We start from the raw sequence: 25,794 nt of genomic DNA on the forward strand, positions 1-25,794 counted from the left end.
CTTCACTCAGTCATCACTTTTTGGAATCAAGAGTATAATCAGGTTGTCTAACAGTTAGAACCAACCTTTCCCTCCAATCCACTCACTAAACTGTACTTTTTTATTCAGGTTTTCCATTTTGGTTTGTATACAGAAGTACAGTTGTTAGTTTATTGAACTTGCTCATTTGTTCTTATTCCTGAAAATTAGAGGAAATATTGATCCTAACATTTGACATATGAACAAAATGGAATAGGAATGATTTCACAGAATTACAGGATTTCAAAATCGAAGCAGATCTCAGTAGCCATTTATTCTTACCTCCACCTGAAAAACAATCTCCACTATAACATAACTGATAAGTGGTAAATTCAACCTCTGCGCAAAGGACTGCAATGAAGGAGAATGCATTACCTCTTGAGACATCCCATTCCATTATTAATTATTCAGAAGCTGTCTCACATACCAATAATAAATTTGCATCTTTGCAACTTCTACCAGAGTGGGTCTGAATCTTCTCCCAATAGTCTTCTGACTCATCTTCATATAGTACTCCTCTTCTTTCCTCACCAATATCATTCCTAAAACTGTGGTGCCCAGAAATGAACATACTATAGATGTGATCTTACTAAAAAATAACCTGACAGCAAGATTATCACATTACTTATTCTTGGAAGCTCTGATTCTCAGTATAGTTCATTAGCTGAGCTATTAACATCTGACTGTTACATCATGTGACTTAATATTGGACTTGTAGCCTACTAATATCTATCTCAAGATATTTTACAAAGTGTGGTCAAGTCATGCTGGCCACATCTTGACTTTCAAGGTTGATTTTTTGAAATCAAATGTAAGACTTTATCTTTAATATATGTCATATTTTTCAATTAGTTGCAAAGTTCTGGATAAGGTCTTTTTTAATCCTGTCTCAGTAATTCAGTGTTAGTTACAACAACCAATTTTTTTTTTTGTCAACCACACATTTGATAAAGATGAAATCCTTGTTTTTTATCTAAGTCACTGATAAAAATATTAAACAGCACACGGTCAAACAGAGATCCTCCGAATATCCATTAATAACTACACTCATCTGATCATTCAACAATTTGACAAATCTTAACTGCCTAAGCTTATGGTTTTTGCTCAATTCTTATTTTTCATAAACTTTCTGAAACCTTTGAAACTGCTTTTCTTGATATTCTCTTTTCTCTAGGCTTTCATGATACTACTCTCTTCTAAGTTTTCTGTGGTAGATCTTCATCTAGATAATGTCAGTTAACCATAGGTGCCCTGGGTACTCTTTTCCCCCCCTCTATATTATACTGATGATTTTTCAGTCCCACTTATCCAGTCTCAACTTCTCTCCTGACCACCAATTCCATATTTCCAACTGCCTCTTAGACACCTCAAACTAGAGATCCTATATACTTTAAACTCAACATTTCCAAAACTGAAATGATTAACTTTCTCTGCAAACTTTCTCCTTTTTTTAACTTCCCTATTAGTTTTGAAGGTATCACCATTTTCTTATAACCTAGGTGTCATCCTTAACTCCTCATTCACTTGTTCACCCTAATCAATCAATTGCCAAAGTCTGATTTTATCTTTTTAACAACTCTCAAATACACCACCCCTCCTTCTCTCTCTAGAGTACAACCATAGCCTGCAAAAGTCTCTCCTCATTATAAATCATCTTCTAACTATCTGTTAAAAGTGATTTTTCTAAAATGTAGATCTGACCATGTAAAAACCATCTTTTCCCCCACCTCAATACACTCCACTGGTTCCCCATTACCTACAAGATCAACTATAAAAACCTGTTTGATATTCAAAGCCCTTTACAAACCTGCATCATCAACTTTTCCAGTCTTTTTTACAGCTTATTCTCCCTCTCTTCTAACACACACACACACACACACACAAACTTTTTTTAAAACGTCTTTGGGTATTTTTATTTATCAAGTAGCAAGAAACCTCCACAATATTTCACTGACTAGTAAGAGCAATAATCTATGTACCAAATACATAGCTCAGTAGTACAATAGCAATTCAATACAATTATTTCTAACCTACTGAAAGTTTTAGCAGATAAACATTGATGAAATAAGCACACAGGGAGATGCAAGTACTGGGGGAAAGTTCACACAACACTAAAAACAAGGAATCAAAAACACAAGATGTCTTAAGCCTCAATTGTTGGGCCATGTTATTTTTAGCACAGAAAAAATCTGTCAGGAACAAAACTAATACTCTGAACATTATGGAAACACCCAGGGATACATGTCTTCTGCCAATTAATCAAGAATGATTTGAACCAGAGCGGCTAGGTGGAGCAGTGGATAGAGCACAAACCCTGGAGTCAGCAGTACTTGATGTCAAATCCAGCCTCAGACACTTAATAATTTCCTGTGTGGCCTTGAAGTCACTTAACCCCATTTGCTTTGCAAAAACCTTTAAAAAAATGATTTGAACCAAAGGAAAAGGACTACCCCTTCAAAATCTGCCCACTACTAGGACACACAAGCTCTTGGTTTTAAAGAACAAACCATATTAAAGGGCATGAGTTTAGCTATGGCTATTCAGAAGCATTACTGAATTAGCATTCCTAGATCTTTGGAGAGGTTAAGAATTTAATAGGAACAAATTTAAGTTCGTGAATCTACAATTTCATTTGAAGACACTTTAACGGATGGTGCCATTGTCTGGCTCTTTAATGATTTTGGATGACTTCTGAGGAGGTTAGAATAATTACTTGTTAAAAAGAAGAAATCTCCTTTAACCATACAGGTCTCTACAATGACCACTATTCTATTAAACAACCCCCCAAAACTCAATAAACACAAGTCTGGTCTGAATACTAAATGTCTTAAGAACTAGTTCATCTGAAAGTAAGCACATTCATTGCTAAAAGTGGCCCCGATGTCTTAACAGAAAATTTGGAGAAACCAGAGAAACACACATAATAAATGGGGTGGGGGAACCCCCAAAAAACACGAATAGTTTTGATTTACAATGGTCGAGTATTTACCTCACAATGCTGACTACAAGATATGCTTCTGCAACTAAAAAAAATACGAATAAAAGGTATTGAAAATTCACATTAGATACTAATGAGCTTCAGGCTTTGAAGATGTCATTTCAAGAAGAAAATTTTGGGAAACACTGTCCCCAATAACACGAAGTTATGCTTATGCTATATTATAATCTATTGTGTGCAATAGCATTATGTCTAAAAAATATACATACATTAATTAAAAATATCTGACCCTTCAAGAAATCATAATCTTTTTGCTGTTAGAGGGTCTTACCTCAATGTTGCTGGCTGCTGACTGATAAGGGAGGTGATCACTAAAGGTTGGGGCAGAAATAAGGTAATCTACTGAGGAAAGGAGAACTGGTAGTCAATGGTTTCTCTGCCCCCACCCTATGCCTATCCCTATGAAACTGGAAAATTGTCCTGCAACTGAGAGATCTATGGCATCATGAATCAGAGTTCTACCTCTATCAGCAAGTAGTGGCATAGAGAGGTTCCATGAACTTATGTTTAAATGAGAAAGTGCATTAAAGGCACAGGCACAGTTATGCAAAGGCATGAGGTAGAGGAGGAAGAGGAAGGATAGAAAGAGAGAGAGATGCCAGGATCCAACTGGAAAGGTAAAGGAGAATAATGGCAAGAGGACTGGGGGAAGGGCACTTGCTCAGCTGTGCACACTGGAGAGAGAAACGATAAGATTTGGTAATAGACTGGGATATGTAGATTAAGAGTGACAACTCAAGGATGAACCAAGGATAAGAATCTGGCTAACTCAAAGGATAGTGATATCCTGAGAGTGATAGAGACATTCCAAAGTTTGAGAGAAGGGTTAATGAGTTCTATTTTAGAAAAGTTAATTTTGAGATATGCATAAGGAACATTAAAATTATCCAATAGGCAGTTGGTTATGGGAGACTGGAGCTCAGGAGAGATGAGAGCTGGATATATAGATCTGGGGTGAAAACCTTGGGAGCTGATGAGATTAGCAATTGAGGAAAATAAATAAAGAAAATAGAAGTGAGTGTAGGAGAAACTTATGATATATATGAATGATGATACAGGAAAGGAGACTGAGGAGAACTAGGACAGCTCATCCAGATGGAGAAAGTGGCCAACAGTGTCAACTGCTATAGATGGGCATATTAAAAATGATGAAGTCTGAGAAAAGGGCATTTGATTTGTCAGTTTCAGCTGAATGATTATACTGCAAGTCAGGCTTTAAGGTATTGAGAAGAAAAGTTGAGGCAACAAACAGTAGACAAGAAGCCAGTGGACAAAAACAAAAACCCCAACAATTGGAGAGATGAGATGAGTATGAACAAGGGAGATTGGAGGAGATAGCTTTGTTTAGAAGGGTCACCTTTTCATAAGTCAGAAGTAAATTTACAAAACACCTGAGAATCTATCAACTATGGGAAACATCACAAGAAAAATAATGAAAAAAAGGGGAAAGGAAATCTAGCAGTTCTAGGTCACAAACTATACTACAAAGCAGTAATCATCAAAATTAGTTGATATTACTGAAAAAAGGTCGATAGTGAAAGAGATTAAAAAAAAAACCAAATGAACCCAGTAGCCTAGTGTTCAAAATGTAGTTTGATAAGAATTGATATAGAATAAAATGAGCAGAATGAGAATAATCTGTACAATAACACTTCAAATAAATAATGAAAGACTTAAAATAAGGACTATCTATGATTCCAATGGACCACTACCCACCTGCTGAGATGAGATGGACTTGAAATGCCAAATAAGACACAATTCTGTATGTGGACATTGTGGAAATAACTTTTGTTTGACTATGAATATTTGTTACAAGACTTGGTATCATTTTTTCCATTGGAAAGGGTAAGAGTACTGGGAAGGAGAGAAAATAAAAGCTTATGAAATGAAAAGATATAAAGAAGAGGTAGCTGAAGACAGCCTCATTTTTTTTTTTTTGAGTAAAGCAAAAGAAGGGGGAAGAAGGAGTTATTTAGAAAGCTTGAGAAAAGGGGGGGAGAGTTTGGAAGTGCCAATGTAGAGAATGTAAGAAAGGGTCAAGTGAGGAAAAGTAAGGATAGGTTTTGGGCAGTGAGGTCAGTTAAGTAGAAGCAGACAGGATTTGAACCGAAGTCTTCTGAATCCAAATCAATTGCTTGTAATGATTACTTTTCCTTAAAGAGGCAATTTCCCTAAAACAAACAAAGGAAAATGACTAATATTTTCTTTATGCAGAATTGCTCTTAGAGTACTGTAAGCATAAAAGTCAGGGCATTTTCAAAGTTCAAAACATTTTTACAAAAGGGAAAAAATGGATGCACTACCTCAAATTGATTAATTTTCTGGATGAGAAAAAATAAAAATAAACCTCCTAAAATATTATTAATTACATAATTAAAAGTTTATGGCACACATCACTGAAAATGAATTGATTGATAAAATTATAGGATTCTTTTAAGTTCTTCCTGGATTAAAACAATATAAGGCACTGAGAAAGGAATAGCTAAGTTGTACATTGGATACAGCACTGGCCCTGGAGTCAGGAGGATCTGAGTTCAAATGTGACCTCAGACCACTTAATAATTGCCTAGCTGTGTGACCCTGGACAAGTCATTTAACTCCATTGCCTTAAATATTTTTTAAAAACCCAATACAATAATAACAAAGAGTCCTATCTTCTCTAATAATGTGTACTAGAATGAAATGCTTTCACAGATATTCTTACTATCTTATCTATTTTGTCTTTGGATTGTGTTTTGAAATCCAGATACTTATTTAAGACTGAAGCAGTGATGTATCCCAAATTTTAATAAATTTTCAACCATAAAGTTTTATATGTAGGACACATGTTAGAGGATCATATGATGGGTAGAAATAAGGTGATAAGAGAAAAGCAAGGCTTTCATTAATGTCTCTTAAAAAAAAAACATTTCAAGGTTCATTTGAAGACCTACAAATATATAAGTGGCAATTCAGTTCTAAGAACTGAAAAAGAACCATAACAAGTCTACTAATATAGACTTCAGATTAATTTTTCTATCCAGAATGACAGGGGAAGGAAGTAAATACAGGTGACCTGAAATGCTTACTTAAATAATAATCTTTTAATATAATTCTAAAACAATGCTGGGAAAAGAATATAAAACACATAAGTTCATAGGAATACAGATTTACAGTTGAAAAGGACTTTAGAGGCCATCAAATTCAACATCCTTATTTTATAGAAAATAAAAATGACAAGGAGTATAAATTGCTTAGGTTCATACAACTAGTAATTGTCTGAGATAAAATTTATTTGTGAACATGCTAAGAAAGTGACTAATTTTTTTTTAGTTTTTTTTTTTTTTGCAAGGCAATGGGGTTAAGTGGCTTGCCCAAGGCCACACAGCTAGGTAATTATTAAGTGTCTGAGACCGGATTTGAACTCAGGTATTCCTGACACCAGGACCACTGCTCTATCCACTGTACCACCTAGCCGCCCCCAAGTGACTAATCTTTTTTATAACAGTTGATCAGAACCCACAGCTAGGAATAAACCTAAAGGAGGCCAAAGATAGAAAGATCCAATATAAACCAAAATAGTAGCAAAGAAAATATACTTGCTGTTTGAAGAATAGTAAAATGCTACACAATATTCTCAGGGAATACTACTGCAATCTAAGAAATTGTGAATAATTAAATGAGGAGTATGAAAACTTAAGTGAACAAATGTAAAGTAAAATAAGGAAAACAATATACACAATAACTACCTAAATGGAATTTAAAAATTTCTACCACAAAAACTTCAAGAATCAAGCTAAGAAGATTCAGAAGAGAAAACAGGCAAATATGTCTATTTCATTCTCTCTGTAGAGATGGGAGGGGAGGACTACAGATACAGAAAGTTGTAAAATCTATTGCTCAGCTGATAAGCTGTTTTTTTTTAAAGCACTTTCCCCTTCTTTTTTATGATTTAAGGGACTGTTTTTCTGTGTAAGAAAAGTATAAAAAAAAAATCTAGAAATCAAAATTCTGTAAAAACTAAAGCCATAAATAAAACTCTTTTCAAAGAGTTAGAATTGAGAGTGAGAAGGGAGGAAAGAGAAGTCAGCTTAGGGATGATGGTCTGGAAAAGTACTGAAAGAAAGAGGAAATAAAGGTTTTGATACAGAGGAATATATAGGAATGAGGCATAGAGAGATGGAAAGGTAGCAGGCAAATGAAAAATTAATGAAGATCTTAGAGGAAAAAATATTAAAATATATCTTTCTATTCACAAAAAAAGTAGGGGACCACTAAAACAAAATAAGTCATGGGTTGTATATCTGCTTTTGTATTTTTAAACATTTTTCTTGATTATAAGGGAGCATTTAATCTGGATAAGGAGTTTGAAATAATTGTCATGCAAAAAAAAGATTTAATTGTCAAAAATTGCCCTCTTTTTGATGTGGGGTTAGACACATGGAATAATTTGCTCATAATACAAATATTTCCTATGGGAAAGAATTCCTAATGGAATTGTGGACAAGCTAGATGCAACTTCTATAATTTGACCTTTCTACAGATGACCAGATAAGAAATTTTAAGCACTATAAAATAATTATTACTTGTCAACTGACTCTTGAGATTCTACTATTCATTACCATAACCCTATCAAAAAAGATAACATAAATTAAAACCATGTTACTCTCTCAGAATAACTGAATGCTCTTAAATAGAACTGCACTGATGAAGAAATTTTTTTAATGAAATTAATGATATTCTGTGGACTCCTAGGATCTTGTTTCAAATATTTTTTCTTTTACACTCCTCTATTTTTCATTCCTAGGCTCAACTAGGGAGATATTTTTTCCTATCACATCAATACTATTACTTATTCCCTTTTGCATACACACACAGTTCTCTGATTCTCTAGAAACAAAAGGGGAACTCTTCATCCTATCATTACTTTTTTTTTTTAAAAGTTTTTTAAAAAGTTTGTGCCACCTCACTGCCCTCATGTTATTCCCATCTATTTCTTTCCTTCCTTTGAGAAACTTTTGATAGTTTTCTTATCCCAGTAACATATAGTTCTCTCCTCCATTATTTCCTTACAATTCTGATCCCATAATGCCAGTCATATAGTGTCATCAATAACTCAATCAGTTAATGTGACTGGGATTTTTCTCACAAAGTCAAAGTGATGTTTCTAAAGTGCAGGTCTGGCTATGTTATCCCATACTTGATAAACTCTAATGGTTCCCTATTATCTCTAGGATCAAATATAAATCCCTCTGCATTTAAAGTTGTTTACAACTTGGTCTCTTTTTGTCTTTCCAACATTTGAATACATTATAAATCTTTCTAATTAATTTTTATTATTGTGGATAAAAATTGTTAGTATCTATGTAAAGCTTTACAAATACTTCAATTGACCTTCAGAACTATCCAGGAAGGTAAATGCCATTATTATATCCCCATTTTATCACTGAGGGAGATGAAGAAAGGGTGAAGTGATTTGCCCAAGAGCACACAATGAGTTTCTGAGGTTGGTATTGATCTCAGGTCTTCCTGACTCCAATCTTGGTGTCATCTAGTTCTCTTCAGTCCCTTTGATGCACTCTGCAATGGTTCATTCTGCATACAATGGTCCACCTCCTGTTTCTGTGTCCATACAATGACTGGTTCCCCTGCCTCAAATGGGTTCTTCTCACCTCTCGGTAGCCTTGGTCCCCTTGAAGAATCAGACCAAGGTTCCATCTTATTCAGGCCTTTCCATCTCCATCACCCACTTCCCACCCTAGTCCATTCATTCCCTTATATGACTTTCTTCCATCTGTACAGCATTCATTTTGCACATATTGATTTGTGGCATATAATAATACTATAAATATATAAATTATATCTCTTCCATTAGAGTGTGCATGGTTTTTGTTTTTTCTTTTTTATTCAGGACACTTAGCAAAATGACTAACATATGGTAAGCATTTAATAAATGCTTGCTGATTGACATTTTAGGATATTTGGAATGAGGAACAATGTGTTAAAACTGACACATAATAAAATTCATTCTTAGGAGCAGCTAGGTGGCACAGTGTATAGAGCACTGGCACTGGAATCAGGAGGACCTGATTTCAAATCCGGCTTCAGGCACCTAATAATTACCTAGCTGTGTGATCTTGGGCAAGTCACTTAATCCCACTGCCTTAAAAAAAATAAAAAATAAAAACAAAACAAAATTTTGACTTTTTTGACTCAATTTACTCTTTATATCCTTCCCATTCCCAAACTAGTTTTCAGGATTTAAAATTTTAAAAAATAGTTCTCTAAGATTTGGATGGAATAGAATAAAATTAACTTTCCATCTTATATCCAATTTACCTAGGAAATAATTGGAATTTTTAATTGTAATCCTTCAGATTATTTCAGCGAAAAGAAAATTGACTGGGTATACCTCACTAAGCTCAAAAAGTCCCCCACTCTAGTAACAAAGAAGGAACAATAGATTGCATATTATTTTTGAAAGAGAAAATAGAGTGAAGCAGATATAATTAACCCTAGCACATTTATTTGTTTATGTGCGTTTTTTAAATTTTATTTATTTATTTTTCCAGCCACATGCAAAGGTAGTTTTCAACAATCATTTTTCTGTGCAAAGTTTTGCGCTTTACATTTTTCTCCCTCCCTCTCATCCCTCTTCCCTTCCTCCTCCCCTTGACAAAAAGTAATTTAATATAGGCCTTATGTGTATAACCATTCTAAACATAGATCCATTATTTATCGTGTTGTGAAAGACGCAAAGAAAACAGAAAAAAACATAATATATAAGACAACTTTGAAATACTGAAGATAGTAAACTGCAAATAAACTCCAAAGTTCCTTTTCTGGCTATGGATTGTATTTTCCATCACAAGTCTTTTAGAACTGTCTTCGATTATTATTCTAGTACATTTATTTTTACCTTCTCCAGTGGAGGTTAAATCTTTAGGGGCAGCTAGGGGGTGCAGTGGATAGAGCACTGGCCCTGGAGTCCTGTGAAGATGTCAAAATGACTAGCGATTCTGACACTATTCTTTTTTGGCAAGGCAATGGGGTTAAGTGACTTGCCCAAGGTCACACAGCTAGTTAATTATTAAGTGTTTGAGGTTACATCTCAAATTCTCCTGACTCCAGGGCTTGGTACTCTATACTCTGCACCACCTAGCTGCTCCTAATCACACTATTCTTTTCATTTCTCCTTGTAACATTTTATTTAGGGAAGACTAAAACAAGAGAAGATAAGTTACGGTACTTGTTTTACCTGAGGATAAGTCCAACAATCTTTTATTTGACAAAGTTGACTTTAAAAAAAAAAAAGGAAAAGTGACATTTTTCGAGGAAGCTGCAGGAAAATAAGCATATTATTGCCCATTCTGGAAAGTGATTTGAAATAAAGTTACCAAACAGTGCATGTTCTTTGACAAAACAATACCACCAGACCTATTATTCAAAAAGTAGAAGGAAAGAAGAAAAGTAAAGTGTACAAAAATAAAAATTTACAACAGTTCTTTTTGTGATGGCAAAGAACTGGGTATAAGAGCATAACCATCAAGTGGGAGAATGTATAAACAAATTACAGTACATTAATGTAAGAATAGGTGAAAGGGACAGATTCAGAGAAACATAGGAAGACTTATGATTACTAAACCAATGTGGGTAAAATAGAATCAGGAGTACAATTTTATAATAACAGCAACTCTATTACAAATAGTTTTGGAAGACACAAGAACTTTACTCAATGAAATGACCAACTGTAACTTCAAAAGACTGATGACTGAATAGATGTTAAGAGTTTTTGGAAGGATGAGGAAAGAAAATAAATTCTTATTAAAAATACAAAGTAAAATTAATTTTTAAAAAATTTAGGGGAAAGAGGGGCAGCTAGGTGGCACAGTGGACAGAGCATTGGCCCTGGAGTCAGGAGGACCTGAGTTCAAATTTGGGCACAGACAGGTAATAATTGCTTAGCTTTGTGATCTTGGGCAAGTCACTTAACCCCATTGCCATAAATAAACAAAAATTAAAAAACAAAAAAAATTAGGGGAAAGAGAAAGTTTAGCAATATTTCTCTCGGTTAATAACATTATGAACAACAGAAATATGAAATTTCTAACTCATGGGCAAAACTAAGGGTTTATTGCTACCTTCTTATAGGGATAGAACATGCCCCAACAGATACTGGAAACTAGAACTTTAATGTAATTAAGTACATGTTTTCCAACATGAGAATTTTCTTATCATTAGATCCATCTAACAACAACTAATCACATGAATTAAAAAGTTGTCCCTTACAACAGATATTGTATATAGAGGGAGTTTGATAGATGAACCTTAAGAATGCAAAATTCAAGGTTCAATAATTCTATTAAATCAAAAATGCAAAAAAATCCATTTTGATTTGAATAGACACATATATACATATATATATATCTTTATATATGACACTGAGATGAGTTGTGTGTATGTATGAGTAAGTGTGTATGTGCTATATCAGTAGGTAATTTATTTTAATTAATGTAAAAGAGTCTGGTTACCCACTTGGATGACTGATTACCTAGATAGAAGACACGTATGCTTTTTTTAAGGTGCAAGAGGAATGGTTTTTACCATTTAAATTTAAAATCACAGATGGAAATAGCTATTTCTACAAGTAAGAGTGAGCCTGGGGGGTAAAAAGAAGCACAATCTGACTATACTATAAAAAAGATCACTAAAAAATTATCTCAGGAACTGTTCCACAATACAATTTCATTTGGTAATTTGCCTTTTTTCTTATCTTATGATCACTGGTGTTTACATGGTTTTTAAAAAATTACTCAAGTCTATGACTGTGAAAGATGGTAGGCCAAACTTTCCAAAAGAAACACTTGATTTTACCCTCTCATTTAATCATTTCTCATTTGCCCACACAAGAGAAATAAGGTTATAAAACTGACAAATCCTTAATGAAAGATTTATGCAGCTATGATCACCAAAGACTTATAATTGGTTTATTTCAGAATTTTAACTGAGTACCTAATCTAATATATTCCATCTCTAAAAATTAAATTATTTTTTACAAATCTTCTGAACACCAGAAAATTATAAAATACTAGACTGCATGTCTTGAGAACAAGATCAAAATATTAATTTTTCATATGCCTTATCACAGTAGGAAAATCAATCAATTTTTAAACTTGTACAACAAGATACTCGAGTTCCTAAAAAATCACCACACCGTAAAAATCAAAGAAAACTCATAAAGCATATGGGGAAAATGGAGGTAGGTGGTACAATAACTCAAAATATTATCAATGACATACTCAAATGGATAAATTAGAGGGCCACGACCAATAGCCAAAACTCTAGGAAGTGAGGAGTCATGGAGGAAAACAGGAATTGGCATGGAGAGAGAGAGTGATGTAGTACTTGTGTGTGTGCCAGTCTTCCTCCAACCATACTGGAGCAGAAGAAATATGATAAAACTGGCTCTCTCCCTTGAAAAAAACTTAAAACTTTGTGGAAGTGCTGCTGGAAAGGCTACAGTGTGGAAGTTTCTGGGAAGTAGTGCAGATTTGTAAGTTCTCAAAGGTTCCAATAAGCAAACTTGAAATTTGTATTATACTCAAATGTTCTGATAACAATAGCCACTCTAATATCAATCATTTATATAATACCTGTCATGTGCTAGACACTGTGCTGAGTGCTTTACAAATATTTATCTTCACAATGACTCAAGTTAGTTGCTATTATCATTACCTCCATTTTACAGTTGAGGAAACTGAGGCAAACAGAAGCTAAGTGATTTGAACCCAAGTTCTATAGCTAGTAAAAAGGAAGTGCCTGAAACTGGACTTGAACTCAGGTCTTCTTAATTCCAGGTTTAATACTTTATTCACAGCATCACTTGTCCCAGGTGTCTGTAATATTAATCCACACAAACAAATTTACATTTTACATTTTCTTTTTTTTTCTTATCACAGGTTCATTGAAATTGTCCTGGATCATTATCTTAGACAGATTAGCTAAATTGTTGACAGTTGATCACCTTTACAATATTACTATTACTGTATTGTTCTCCTAGTTCTGCTCCTTTAATTTGTATAAGTTCATATAAATAAATCTTCCAGGTTTTTCTGAAATCATCCTGCTTGTCATTTCTTATATCACAATCATATGACACAATCTGCTCCCCTATTGGTAGACATTCCCTTGATTTACATTCTTTGACACCACAAAAGAGCTGCTACAAATACTTTTGTACATGTTGGTCCTTTCCCCCTTCCTTTGACCTCTTTGGGAAGCAAAACTAGAAGTGGTATTGCTGGATCACAGTTAAGCCCAGTTGGGCACAGTTCCTCATTGGTCTCCAGATTGTTTGCACTGGTGCACAACTCCTCTTTTAGTGCATTAACATTTCCAACTTTTTCATATCCTCTCCAGTATTTGTCATTTTCCTTTTCTGTCATCTTAGACAAACTGATAGATATGATTTGGTGCATTTATCTAATCATAAGTTTTGCCATGTAGCTACTAATACCTTTGGTCTCTTCTTTTGATGAATGGCTCTTATTTCCCCAATTTCTTGTTTTCTTTTTAATTTTGGTTGGATTAGTTTTGCTTGTATAAAATCTTTTTAATTTCATGGAACCAAAATAATTTTACTTCCTGTAAAACTCTTATCTTCTTTACTCATAAACTCCTCCTTTATCAATAAATCTGCTAAGTACATTTTTCATGGTCCCCTAATTTACTTACAGTATCACCTTTATGTCTAAATCTTTTATTCATTTTATCTTATCTTGGTAAAAGTTGTGAAATGTTGGTCTAAATCTAATTTGCGCCAAACTGCTCTCCAATTTTCCCAGTAATTTTTGTCAAATGATGAGTTCTTACTTCAAAAGTTTATATCTTTGATTTTATCAAACATTAGATCATTACTGTGTATTTTGTACCCAATCTATTCCACTGACCCATCACTATTTCTTAACCAGATTATTTGAATAATTACTGTTTTGATATATAATTTGTAATCTGGAACTAATAGACCACCTTTCTTAACCTTTTTTTCCCTTTGGTTCTTTTGATATTCTTCACCTTTTGTTCTTCCGGATAATTGTTACTATTTCTTCTAGCTATATAAAATAATTCTTTGGTAGTTTAGTGGTATGGCATTGAATAAATAAATTTAGGAAATACTGTTATTTTTATTATATTGGCCCAGTCTATCTGTAAGCAATTAAAAATTCTTCAATTGTATGGGTGTTTTTATTTGTGTGAAAAATGTTTTATAAATTGTGTTTATTATAGTCCCTGGTTTTGTCTTGGCAAGTAAACTCCTAGTTGTTTTATATCATCTACAGTTATTATAATTAGGATTACTTTTTCTATCTCTTCCTGCTGGGTTATGAATGTAGTATGCAGACATGCTCATTATTTATGTAGGTTTATTTTATATTCTTCAACTCTGCTGTTGTTAATTGCTCCAACTAGTTCTTTAGTTAATTCTCTTGGGTTCTTTAAGAATATCATCATATCATTTGCAAAGGGTGATAGTTTTGTTTCGTCATTACCTATTTTAATTCCTTCAATTTCTTTTTCTTGTCTTATTGCTCTCTCTATATAGCATTTTTGGTACACAAATTCATATTTTCAAGAAAAAAATAAAAGACAAATTTTCAGAGACCAGATTTGGAGTGTGGAAAGATAACAAAAGCTTTACTGGATCAATGTGGAAAAGGTGATTTCCAATGAGGTTAGCTTCCACAAGGCTACAATTCTAAACTGAGGATTTTATATTTGAAGTACAGATTATGTAATGTAATAAAAATAGAAAGAATAGAAGAGTGGCGTAGTGGATAAAGCACCGGCCTTGGAGTCAGGAGTACCTGGGTTCAAATCCAGCCTCAGACACTTAATAATGACCTAGCTGTGTGGCCTTGGGCAAGCCACTTAAACCCATTGCCTTGCAAAAAAAAAAATACCCAAATTATTACAAAGGACAAAGATGCTATCTATATCCACAGAAAGAACTGATAAGTAGAAGTATGTACAGAATGATCTTACACACACACACACAAACACACACACACACACACACGTATTACGTACATATGTATGTATGTATCTAATGGTGGTCATCTCTAAGGGGAGGAAGAAAGAAAAAAAGGAAAAAAAATTTACATGATAACTATTATATAGGTAAAAAGAATAACAAATAGTATATAATAGATTAGCAGTTTCATATACAGTCATCTTTTTATTATACTATAATGGAAATGCTTGTTTTATTTCACAAATAAAACTTAAAAATAAATATAGCATTGCATCTGCAAAAATGTATACATTATTGCCAAACATTTTCATCTTCCATATAGGAAAAAAAAGAAGAGTATTAACAAAGAGGCAAACTGAGTAGCAGATTCAGAACTGAACCTTAAGTGACCCATATTTCTTTTCTAGTTAAATTGCTAGGCCCAGTAACCTATTCATAAAGGCATGTTATGGCTAGAAAACACTATTTTAGGGGGACCATTTTGAGTGATGAGAGTTTAATTGACTATAACTTCCATAATGATTTTATTTTTCACATATATACAATTATAATAATTATAATATTTCTATCTTTCTAAAACATTTTTGACTACTTCATTGTGTGACTTTCAGCAAGTTACTTCACCTCTAGATTTAAAGTAATATATTTATTACCTATTTTTGAGAATCAAATTAGTTCATATAAAGTACTTTGTAATCTATAAAACAATATAAATATAAGCTAATATTACTATTATTGTGATATATTGTTAAAAAAAAAAAAACCTAAGATCTGGAAACCAAATGGCTAGTTTGAATATCAATCCTTCTACCAATTTATGTGGTCCTTATCAAGTCATTTACCTTCTCTCTTCATTTTCTGCCATAAAGTAAAAACTGGAAATCAGATTTGTCAATGCTAAAATCCTTTCAATCTGATGAAACTCTTAAGAGTCTCAAACTTTTGACAATGATCAATGTTGGAAGGGATGTGGGAAATCTGGGACACTAATACATTGTTGGTGGAGCTGTGAACTCATCCGACTTTTCTGGACAGCAATTTGGGATTATGCCCAAAGGGCAACAAAAATGTGCATACCCTTTGATCCAGAAATGCCATTACTGGGTCTATACCCTGAAGATTATGAAAAAGGGTAAAAATATCACTTGTACAAAAATACTGAAAATAGCCCTGTTTGTGGTGGTAAAGAATTGGAAATTGAGTTAATGTCCATCAGCTGGGGAATGGATTAATAAACTTTGGTATATGTATGTGATGGAACACTACTGTTCGACTAGAAACCAGGAGGGATGAGAATTCAGGGAACTCTGGAAGGATTTGCATGAACTGATGCTGAGCAAGATGAGCAAAACCAGAAGAATAGTGTACACCCTAACAGGAACATGGGGGTGATGATCAATCTTAATGGACTTGCTCATTCCATCAATGCAACAATGAGACACAATTTTGGGATATCTGCGATGGAGAATACCATCTGAACCCAAAGAAAGAATTGTGGTGTTTGAACAAAGACTATTACCTTAATTAAAAAAAAATTATCTTATTATTAAATTTTGCTATCTCTTATACTTTATTCTCTCTCTCATCACATTAAACTTAGATCAATGTATACCATGGAAACAATGTAAAGACTTAACAGACTGTGTTCTGGGGGGGAGGGGAAGCAAGATTAGGGGGAAAAAAATTGCAAAATCAAAATAAATAAATAAATTTTTAAAAAAAGAGTCTCAAACTTTTATTTTTCCTTAATAAGCTCTTCCATGACAAATTCCAGTCCCCTTGCCCACATTCAAGGTTTATGGAAACAATTATATTTTCCTCTTTTAAATATACAGTTCTAGAAGCTAGGAAATATGTTCATCATAATAACATTCTTTAAAAGTCTAATAATTCATTATAACAAAAGAATTACTCAATCACAAATAACAATTAAACTTAACAGTTAAGAAGCATTTTACTCTCAATAATTTCCCAACACTTTGTTAATAGAAATGATTTTATAGTATTATTCTGCTCATTACAAGTTCCTGAAAATGAAGCACAGAGAAGATAGTGAATCAGAAGCGCATAACTAGAACAAAACTAAGCTTAAAAGGTAGGTTTCTTAACTCCTTAATTAATTTTTCTGTCACTCTAGGTAATCCTGTCTTCAATTCTGCAAAAAGTCATCTTGGGATCTCTCTTGTTTGTTTTTTGGTTATGTGTGTGAATTAACTGATTTTTGTTTGAGCTATAAAGAAAAGATTATGGTCTTTTCTTTAAAAAGAGACAAAGAGAAATGTGAATGTACACACTTATATAACATACACCTAAAGAAATAGGCTGTTGCAAACTATGCCTTGGATTAAAGATGTTATGAGTAAACTAAATATGAATTACATTGTTGAAATTCTGAATATGTTTTCCTTGGTTATTATTCAATTCTGAAATTATCCTAAGTGTTTCTGCACAAAATGATTTCATTGTTAAGAAACATATATAAAATATTTAACTGCTTATACTGTTAAGCATAGTATACAGCTCTATGCTGCAACAGCTTAGAATTTAAGATAATTTATCGTTTTTCTCTTGAAACTTTAATGATGTGTTCTTAATCACACAAAAGTACAATCATATAGACACATTCCTCATTCAATATTTTAATCTGTGATAATATTTCATGATGTATGAATAAAGCCAATGAATCCCAGGATTGACAACCTTTGTTATTTCTATTCCTTTTCAAATAGCCAGACTGTCAGCTAGGGTTTCTTCTTTAGGGTTCTCAACAACCACCCAGTCTTACAAATTAAATTGCAGTTCCAGTTTCTGTCAACAACTACACAATATAACATTGGACAAGTTAATGAAAACTCTCAATATTTCAGTTTTCTCATCTGTAAATTTTGGATAAAAGAAATTTTAATTGATAGGTTTATTACCATGATAAAATGAGACAAAAAATATTTTTTGAAACTTAATGTGAGGCATTATTACTACTATTGGATAATGTAGAACCTTTTCCATGCTGACAAATTCTAGAACCAGGGATGGCCCTACAGTTCTTTATACAAGCAATGTCATGTTACATAGTTTTCTAAATAGTTCCTAAAATATTCTTAGAAAATCTTGGCTTAGGGGTGGCTAGGTGGTGCAATAGATAGAGCACTGGCCTTGGTGTCAGTGGGACCTGAGTTCAAATGTGACCTCAGACAATAAATACCTAGCTGTGTGGCCTTGGGCAAGCCACTTAACCTCATTATCTTGCCAAAAAACCCCAAAAAACAACAACAAAAAAAGAAAATCTTGTCTTAGTCATAAGGCCCTCCCCTGCACTCAACTAATTAGGACACAGATTAGACCAAGATTCCTGATGCTTCTTCCACAATACCAGAATCAGTGTGAAAAATCAAGTATATTTCTTAGCAAAAACACACAGATTTGGGTATTTTATTTCAGACTCTTATCTTGAGGGAGCCTTAGAAATAGTTATAGACCCCCCCTAAAAAGTAATTCCTTTTGTCTAAAGTCTCTGGAATTTCTACCCCTCCCCCAAGATAAAGAAATGCAAAGAACCTGTATTAGTTAACTGTTAGAATAAGCATATACAAAAGCCCATCCCCTACATCCCCTTGATGATGAAGTTGCTTTATTCTCTGGGCTTTATCAATTACCTCTGAAAGCTCTGTCACTCTTAAGTGTCTCACTGGACTTCCTGGAAGGACTGTTTCCTACCATAAGAACTGTAGTCATCAGACACTGGGTAAGCCATCCCCCAGTAGAACCACATTTACTCAGCAGAAATATGTGAAGTTGCCAGTTGAGAGCTGAAGGAGGTGAATGAGGGAGTGGGGGTAATGCAGGGAAAAGTGCCTCTTTGGCAATGGCATGGATATTTATAAACTACCTCCTAGCACTTTATCCCTTGATTCATGAAAGTATCGGCCTCTCAAAAAAAGAGATAAATATTTAACAAATATTTTGGAACCTTGACTGTTTTTTCATGTCTGATGATCTACCCTGGCATTTTTTAGTAAGAACTGTTTTTCCTCAAGTGCTTGCTCATACTTATTACTTGAAATCAAGTTCTCTCTACCAGCACAATCAGAAATTTCACCAACTAAAAGAAAATACTCTTGGCCTTGAAAATCAACAATAACAAAAACCCAATCAAACTGTTACATATTATATAAGAAATCTATTCTCAAGGAAAGTTGTATTTTTCCTCACCCTGCTAGCCCTAGTAAAAAGAATCAGATGAACAAGTACAGAGACTTACATCCTCTGACTAACTCCAAATCAGCTTTTTTTTTTTTAAACAATATACTATGTTCTATGAGTCCTATTCTGAAGGACTAGCTTTTCAGGATGAGAGAAGAATTCAGAGAATGATACAAAAAAAATCATCTTAAATCACTCTTAACAGTATCAGCAAATATAGAACGGTAATTTGCTGGATAGAGATGTTCCTATTTGGTGCTGAACAAATACCCTACCAAACTCATTTCCTCTACAATTGTGAATTTCTAATTCTTTATCGTGAGCTTCTTCACCAAATTTGATACCACATTCACAATTTCTTCAGCTTCCCTTTCTCTTCTATCACCATGATGCTTTTGCATTTAAAAGGATGAAGGCTCAGGAAAAAAAGAAAGGAAAATCCAAGGCGAGGGATAAAAATACTTCTTCCCCCCCCAAAACAATTAGAATTCAAATGAACAAATTTTTTTTAATCCAAAATTTTGGTTCTCCATCCATTCTTTCACATCTCTAAATATATCAAATATCAAATTTGTATAAGCAAAATTAATATAATTCATTTTTCTATTCTGAAATAAAGTAACTAGATCACTCATTTTTCTGCATTTCCCTCTCAAATTATCACTTAAAACTTTCTACAAAGTTTATATCTTTATTTCCCAGTATCCTATTTCTGTTCAGGTTGATACCACAAAATATAGTGTAAGAAATTTTGATCTCAGCAGCTAAAAACCTGGCAATAGAGAATAATGGTAATTTTTAGACAAAGTGTGATCACATTTGTAATTAAAATTAAAAAGTTACAAATCCTGCATAAATATCAATTCAATATACCTCCTAAATCTTTTATTTTATATCTGTGTTTTCCTTTGGTCTTTAAAACGAACAATATCCATACTACAATTGATTCTACATATCAAATTTAATATCTTGACATAAATCCTATGTTTCATGTGTATTATTTGCAAAAAAGAACAAACTTAGGGGTGGAGGTGGTGATGAGTGAGTGAGCCAGATCAAGGTAAGAAAATGCTTGTACAGATCCTAAAACAACAGATTTCTGATAGAATTACTGTCATGCTTGCAATTATTATCTATACCTACATTTAAATATCTACAAAATGGTGATTTGCATGTGCATGATAAAGAATCTTTCCTACTAGAAATAAAAGATGTAGAGCTTCCATCTTTAAATGGGAAATCCTGGTATTACCTGTTTTCAGGGGCAAGGGACAAAAATTGACATAGAACAAAAATTTTAAGGTAAAAGTTGAATGGGTATTAGTGTTCATCTCTAAGATATACAAGGAGAATATAAGGGGCATCAACTGAGCTAGGTCACATGGAATTTCCTAAAGATAGAAGCAATAATAGCCAAATTGTATAGAATACCAAATCAAGGAGAAATCTTAATTAAATAAATGAGATATAGGATAGTATATATTCTATAGCATTTCTACTTCAAACAGTTTTAGCCATATTAATGAAGATCTGTCTACCAAAAAATGAACAGCCTTGACATAAGAAACATTTTATTATCATTGTTCAAATAGAATTATTCTAATTGTACTGAATTCATTCTATAGACAAAATAGACTCCAGTATATTATGTATAATTTTACACATGAAACAAAACAACTAGTAGAAAAATTAGATCCATTGCATACATTTGCTAAATAACTAAACAAATACAAATACACACAAGTAATTAAAGAGGAAAAAAGTTAAATAAGATCACAAAGAAATGTGATGCAATATAATGTCTTTGCATTTGTCTAAAATCTATTGAATTTGAAGAAAATGGAGAGGAGCCTTCATTACTCACTTTCTCACAATCTTTTACATTAAAAATAAATTTAAAAGATAATTTTTAAAAAATCTGTAATAAATTTTGTAGACTAATTTTTAACTGCATAAAAACATTCTAATCAGTTTAAGCATACACTTTAAATATAAGATAAAAGTTTTTTCATCCATTTTTTGCAGTATCTATTTTAAACATTTTCTGGGGCACAAGAAGAGAAGATAAAATAACTATCATTAAACACATTTAAAGGGGATTATTGAAGCAAGATGAAAAGAGCTAGAAAATATGACACTGGAATAGCTAATTTGGAGGTCAGAGCTTTAATGCATTAAATACAGAGAAGTTCAGAATCAGTTATCTACGTGAGAGAGCAGATCAACCTTTCCTCAGATTCTATATGGGTTTTTCCAGTGAATTACTAAATTATCTATGATGAGGGAACCACAATTATCATTTACAGTATTGTGCTCAGAATTGTTTGAAATGATTAAACTATTAAAAACCTCACTTGCTTTTAAAATAAGAATAAAAGCGCTACATAATTTTGAAGTATATTCAAAAGAAAGGATAATTTGAGATTTAAATAATTTAACTCTTATTAAGATTAAGGATAAAATAATACAGTAGGTAGAAATGAACAAGTATATACTATATTCCTATAGGAAACATTTTTAAAGACCTTATAGAAGACAATTTATCAAATTTAAATGACAGTTCTTTTTTAAAATCAGAATTTTTAAAAATTCATTTTTTTAAAAGAGGCTCAACAGCATTTTTTTACAAACTAATAAAAATTTGTATAACTTGGTAGAAAAATAATATTTATTATATCACAATTGTTCTCCAGATTTATGTAGTTATTCATAAGTCTATTCACTTCCAGTATTCTACTGGCATGTAAGAGGTAGTACTTAATAAATCCTATTTGCCTGACCTAAATAAAACAAACCAAGATTTCTAGAATAAAGAAGAAACAAAAAGTGCAGGAAAATAAACCTGGCCTTTATAATTACTAACAAAAATTACCCATCCATATCAAAAAGTGGGATGTTTCATATAAGTTCTCCCATATCCTTTAAAGCCTGAAATCAGGAAGCTTATGAGCCCCTGAGTGTGTGCTCTTTGCCAGGTTCAGACTCCGAGATCTCAAGGTAAAGGAGCTTCTGAGTGCTCCTTCTCTACCAGGCTCAGACTCTGCTGCAGGGTCAACTTACCAAATCCCTGTGCAACACCCAGTTAGCATGCAGGTAGTGAATGCCATCTAGGATCTGATATAAGAGTGACTTGACCATACCCCGAGGTAACTGAACTGGCTTCTTGTTTGCTTTTGAAGCTCTGTGAAACTTGATTATGTGCTAAAAGAAAGACAAAATATCAACAAAATCAGAATAAGGAAAAAAGACACTTTCAAGAGTAATGATTACTGGGAAAACTCTAGAGATTTCTCATGAGGCTTGCCAATATCGCTTTATCCTCTTCTAAATAACTCAAGTAACTTCAAGTTTCCAAACAACTGTGCCTAATGTCCTAATAATTTCCAATACACAATAAAAACACTCTATATGATGGATAACATCCCAGAAAATAAATGGCTATAACAGGAATGGTCAATTTTAAAATTTTACTTAAAAATACAACTAAAAAGTAATCATTTTATTTTTTAGGTTTTTGCAAGGCAATGGGGTTAAGTGGTTTGCCCAAGGCCACACAGCTAGATAACTACTAAGTGTCTGAGGCCGGATTTGAACTCCAGATTTTGAACACCTAGCCACCCCTAAAATGTAATCATTTTTTTAAGAAAACAATCCATCCTGATTTATCTCTTAAAAAACAGAAGAATTGGGGCAGCTAGGTGGTATAGTGGATAGAGCACTGGCCCTGGAGTCAGGAGCACCTGAGTTCAAATCCGGCCTCAGACACTTAATAATTACCTAAGTCTGTGGCCTTGGGCAAGTCACCTAATCCCATTGCCTTGCAAAAACCTAAAAAAAGAAAAACCCAAAACAGAAGAATTTCAAAATGAAAATTTACAACATACTGCAATAAATTATGAGCATTTTTGCCTATTATGAAAACTTTGTTTATAATATATAAATAATATTGTAGATAATTTAAGCCAAATAGAACCTTATTCTATTTTGTAAGAAACAAGTAGATGTGAGGAAGATCAGCAATAATGACTGTTCACATAAGAAATTTTTAGAAAGAACTGAAAAGTTAGATTAACAGAACTTTGGGAGGTTGATATTCTTCTTGGACCTTGCTAAGATTTAATTCCATGATCAAACCTTATTTTTAAAATCATTCATTTAAAACTATTTATAAAATGTTACCTTCATGTAGAAGAAAAGCTTGATGTGCTAAACTGAATGGAAATGATTTTTTTATGCAATAGGCAAATTTAAGTTAACTTAAATGTTAAAGGAGGCAAGTCTTATATATCTAAGGCAAAATGCATAATAAAGCAAGATATAGAAACAAAAATCATAGAAATGATTCTAATCAGCACTAAAGATTTTTTTTGGAAGCAGTAATTAAAAAAACTACAAGAATGCTGGAATACAAAAAAGTTATCCCCTTTCTTTGTATGGGTCACAAAATCATATTGTACAATCATTTCAGACATATTAGTTGGCTTTAACACATCTATCTTTGCCTCACCCAATATATTAGTAATTAATAGTGAGCAGACATCAAAGATAACATGTAACTGCTTTACTAGTGATGGTTAGTTATACATAGAGGATATGTTTTTTGTTTAATTTTGATTCCCCTAAATTTTACCAATACTACTAAAAAAGGTTCTTAGGGATGCTTAGTTCAACTGCAGAAGACAACTATTTCTTAGATGCTAAGTGATTCCAAAATGGTTGTGCTACATTAATTTAAAAACCTTAATTGTACTGTAATTATTTAAAGGACTACTGCTTTTTCTATTTTTGAAATATCCAGAATTCTCACATTTTATTTTCATTTTACATAACTAACATCTAACATTTACTATATTTGTTCAACTGAAAAGGCTGGTCATCTTTCTCAAAACAAATTTTAAAATATAAAAAAGAAAGTTAGCTTTAAGACAAAAATAAATCTTGCAAAAGCAATATAAAAAGGCATGCATCTACAGATTTAAATTTCATTGAATTTTGATAATAAGTCAGAAAGACATAAATATGTCAGGTATTATATGTATCGATTTTCTTTTTTTTTCTTTTTTTCTTTTTTTAGGTTTTTGCAAGGCAAATTGGGTTAAGTGGCTTGCCCAAGGCCACACAGCTAGGTAATTACTAAGTGTCTGAGGCTGGATTTGAACTCAGGTACTCCTGACTCCAGGGCCGGTGTGCTATCCACTATGCCACCTAGCCGCCCCTATTTTATACCTTTTATAAAGCAAACACCATAGGCACAGTTAGACTAATTTGAGTAGAGATGGTATAAAACACAGTGGTAGGTTCCAATGACAAATTCCTCATTCAGACTTGTTCTCTTAATTCAATAAAGTTGGGGCTGAGTAGGGGAAAGCTAGTTGAAGTGATTTTGTTTAATCCAAATTTGGAGGAAAATAAAGGTTTATATTAGGATCATTTCATAAGAACTTATTCTCCTTCATATGATCATGCCTTATGCCATGCCATGGTTGAATATATAATTGAGTTATTGTTTATATACACTGAAATTAGTCTTCCTAACACAATTGTATCATTTATTTAAAAATGTTATTTAACATTATGCTTTGTGGAATTATGTATATACTTTCCATGAAAAAAATATTCTTGTAGAAAGTTCTATATTGAAAAATGAGATCAGTGTGAAAATTGATACATATAGGGGCAGCTAGGTGGCACAATGCATAGAGCTTGTGCCCTGGAGTCAAGAGTACCTGAGTTCAAATCCAGCCTCAGACACTTAGTAATTACCTAGCTGTGTGGACCTTGGGCAAGCCACTTAACCCAATTTGCCTTGCAAAAACCTAAAAAACGAAAAAAAGAAAAAAAAAAAAGAAAATCGATACATATAATACCTGATATATTTGCCTTGGCAAGCCACTTAACCCCGTTGCCTCGCAAAAGCTAAAAAAATAAATTAATAAAAGGTATGAAATAATCCTACCTCCAAATCTTCTGCCCCACTCTCAAAATAAGTGAATATACATACATACATATATTTTTTTCAATATGGTATTTTGTGCAAATATTTTTCAGTACTGAACTAAATATACATTCTACCAAAGTGATCATATTTCAAGGATACAGTAAATGAAGTTATTCTAGAACACAATTCTCTCACAAACATATGATACCGTGAATATCCATAACTTATGTATGTTCTTCTATACATATTGAATTCTTTTTCTATGATATGCTATTCTTCTTACAAAGAACAATTGATAGTAGCACAAGGAGCTATAAAGCAAAAGTATTATGAAAGAGAACACGCATCCACACTCTATTAGCTTATTTTTATTTAATAAAAAGATATATGTAAGTCTATCAATAGTTTACAATTCCTTAGATTTGCTAAGTAAAATCTATTGCCAAATAAATATAAATGTAATTTGCCTTACCCAAAGGTCATGCTCAGCATAGTCAAATAGAAGCCACACTTTCCTGTCAGCATGAGACAAAAACACTTTTTGAAGTGAAATGACATTTGGATGCTTAAGCTCTCGAAGTAGCTGCAAAGCAAAGGAAAATCATTAAAGAAGTTAACAGAAAAAGAACA

The 25,794-nt window shown here is 32.9% G+C and overlaps 1 protein-coding gene across 7 annotated transcripts in view; it reads right to left on the minus strand.

Annotated features, from left to right (window-relative positions):
- The window catches only part of CDK8 (cyclin dependent kinase 8), a 124,912-nt gene that overhangs the window by 22,066 nt on the left and 77,052 nt on the right, over window positions 1-25,794 (minus strand). For all 7 annotated transcript variants that reach the window (XM_074216176.1, XM_074216173.1, XM_074216178.1 and 4 more), the window contains exons 3-4: window positions 25,637-25,747; window positions 22,287-22,427 (exon numbers count right to left, since the gene is read on the minus strand). In XM_074216176.1, coding sequence (XP_074072277.1) covers window positions 22,287-22,427; window positions 25,637-25,747 — 252 coding nt within the window. The remainder of the gene's footprint in view (window positions 1-22,286; window positions 22,428-25,636; window positions 25,748-25,794) is intronic.

The sequence above is a fragment of the Macrotis lagotis genome, chromosome 1 (genome assembly GCF_037893015.1).
Source record: "Macrotis lagotis isolate mMagLag1 chromosome 1, bilby.v1.9.chrom.fasta, whole genome shotgun sequence".
NCBI lineage: Eukaryota > Metazoa > Chordata > Mammalia > Peramelemorphia > Peramelidae > Macrotis > Macrotis lagotis.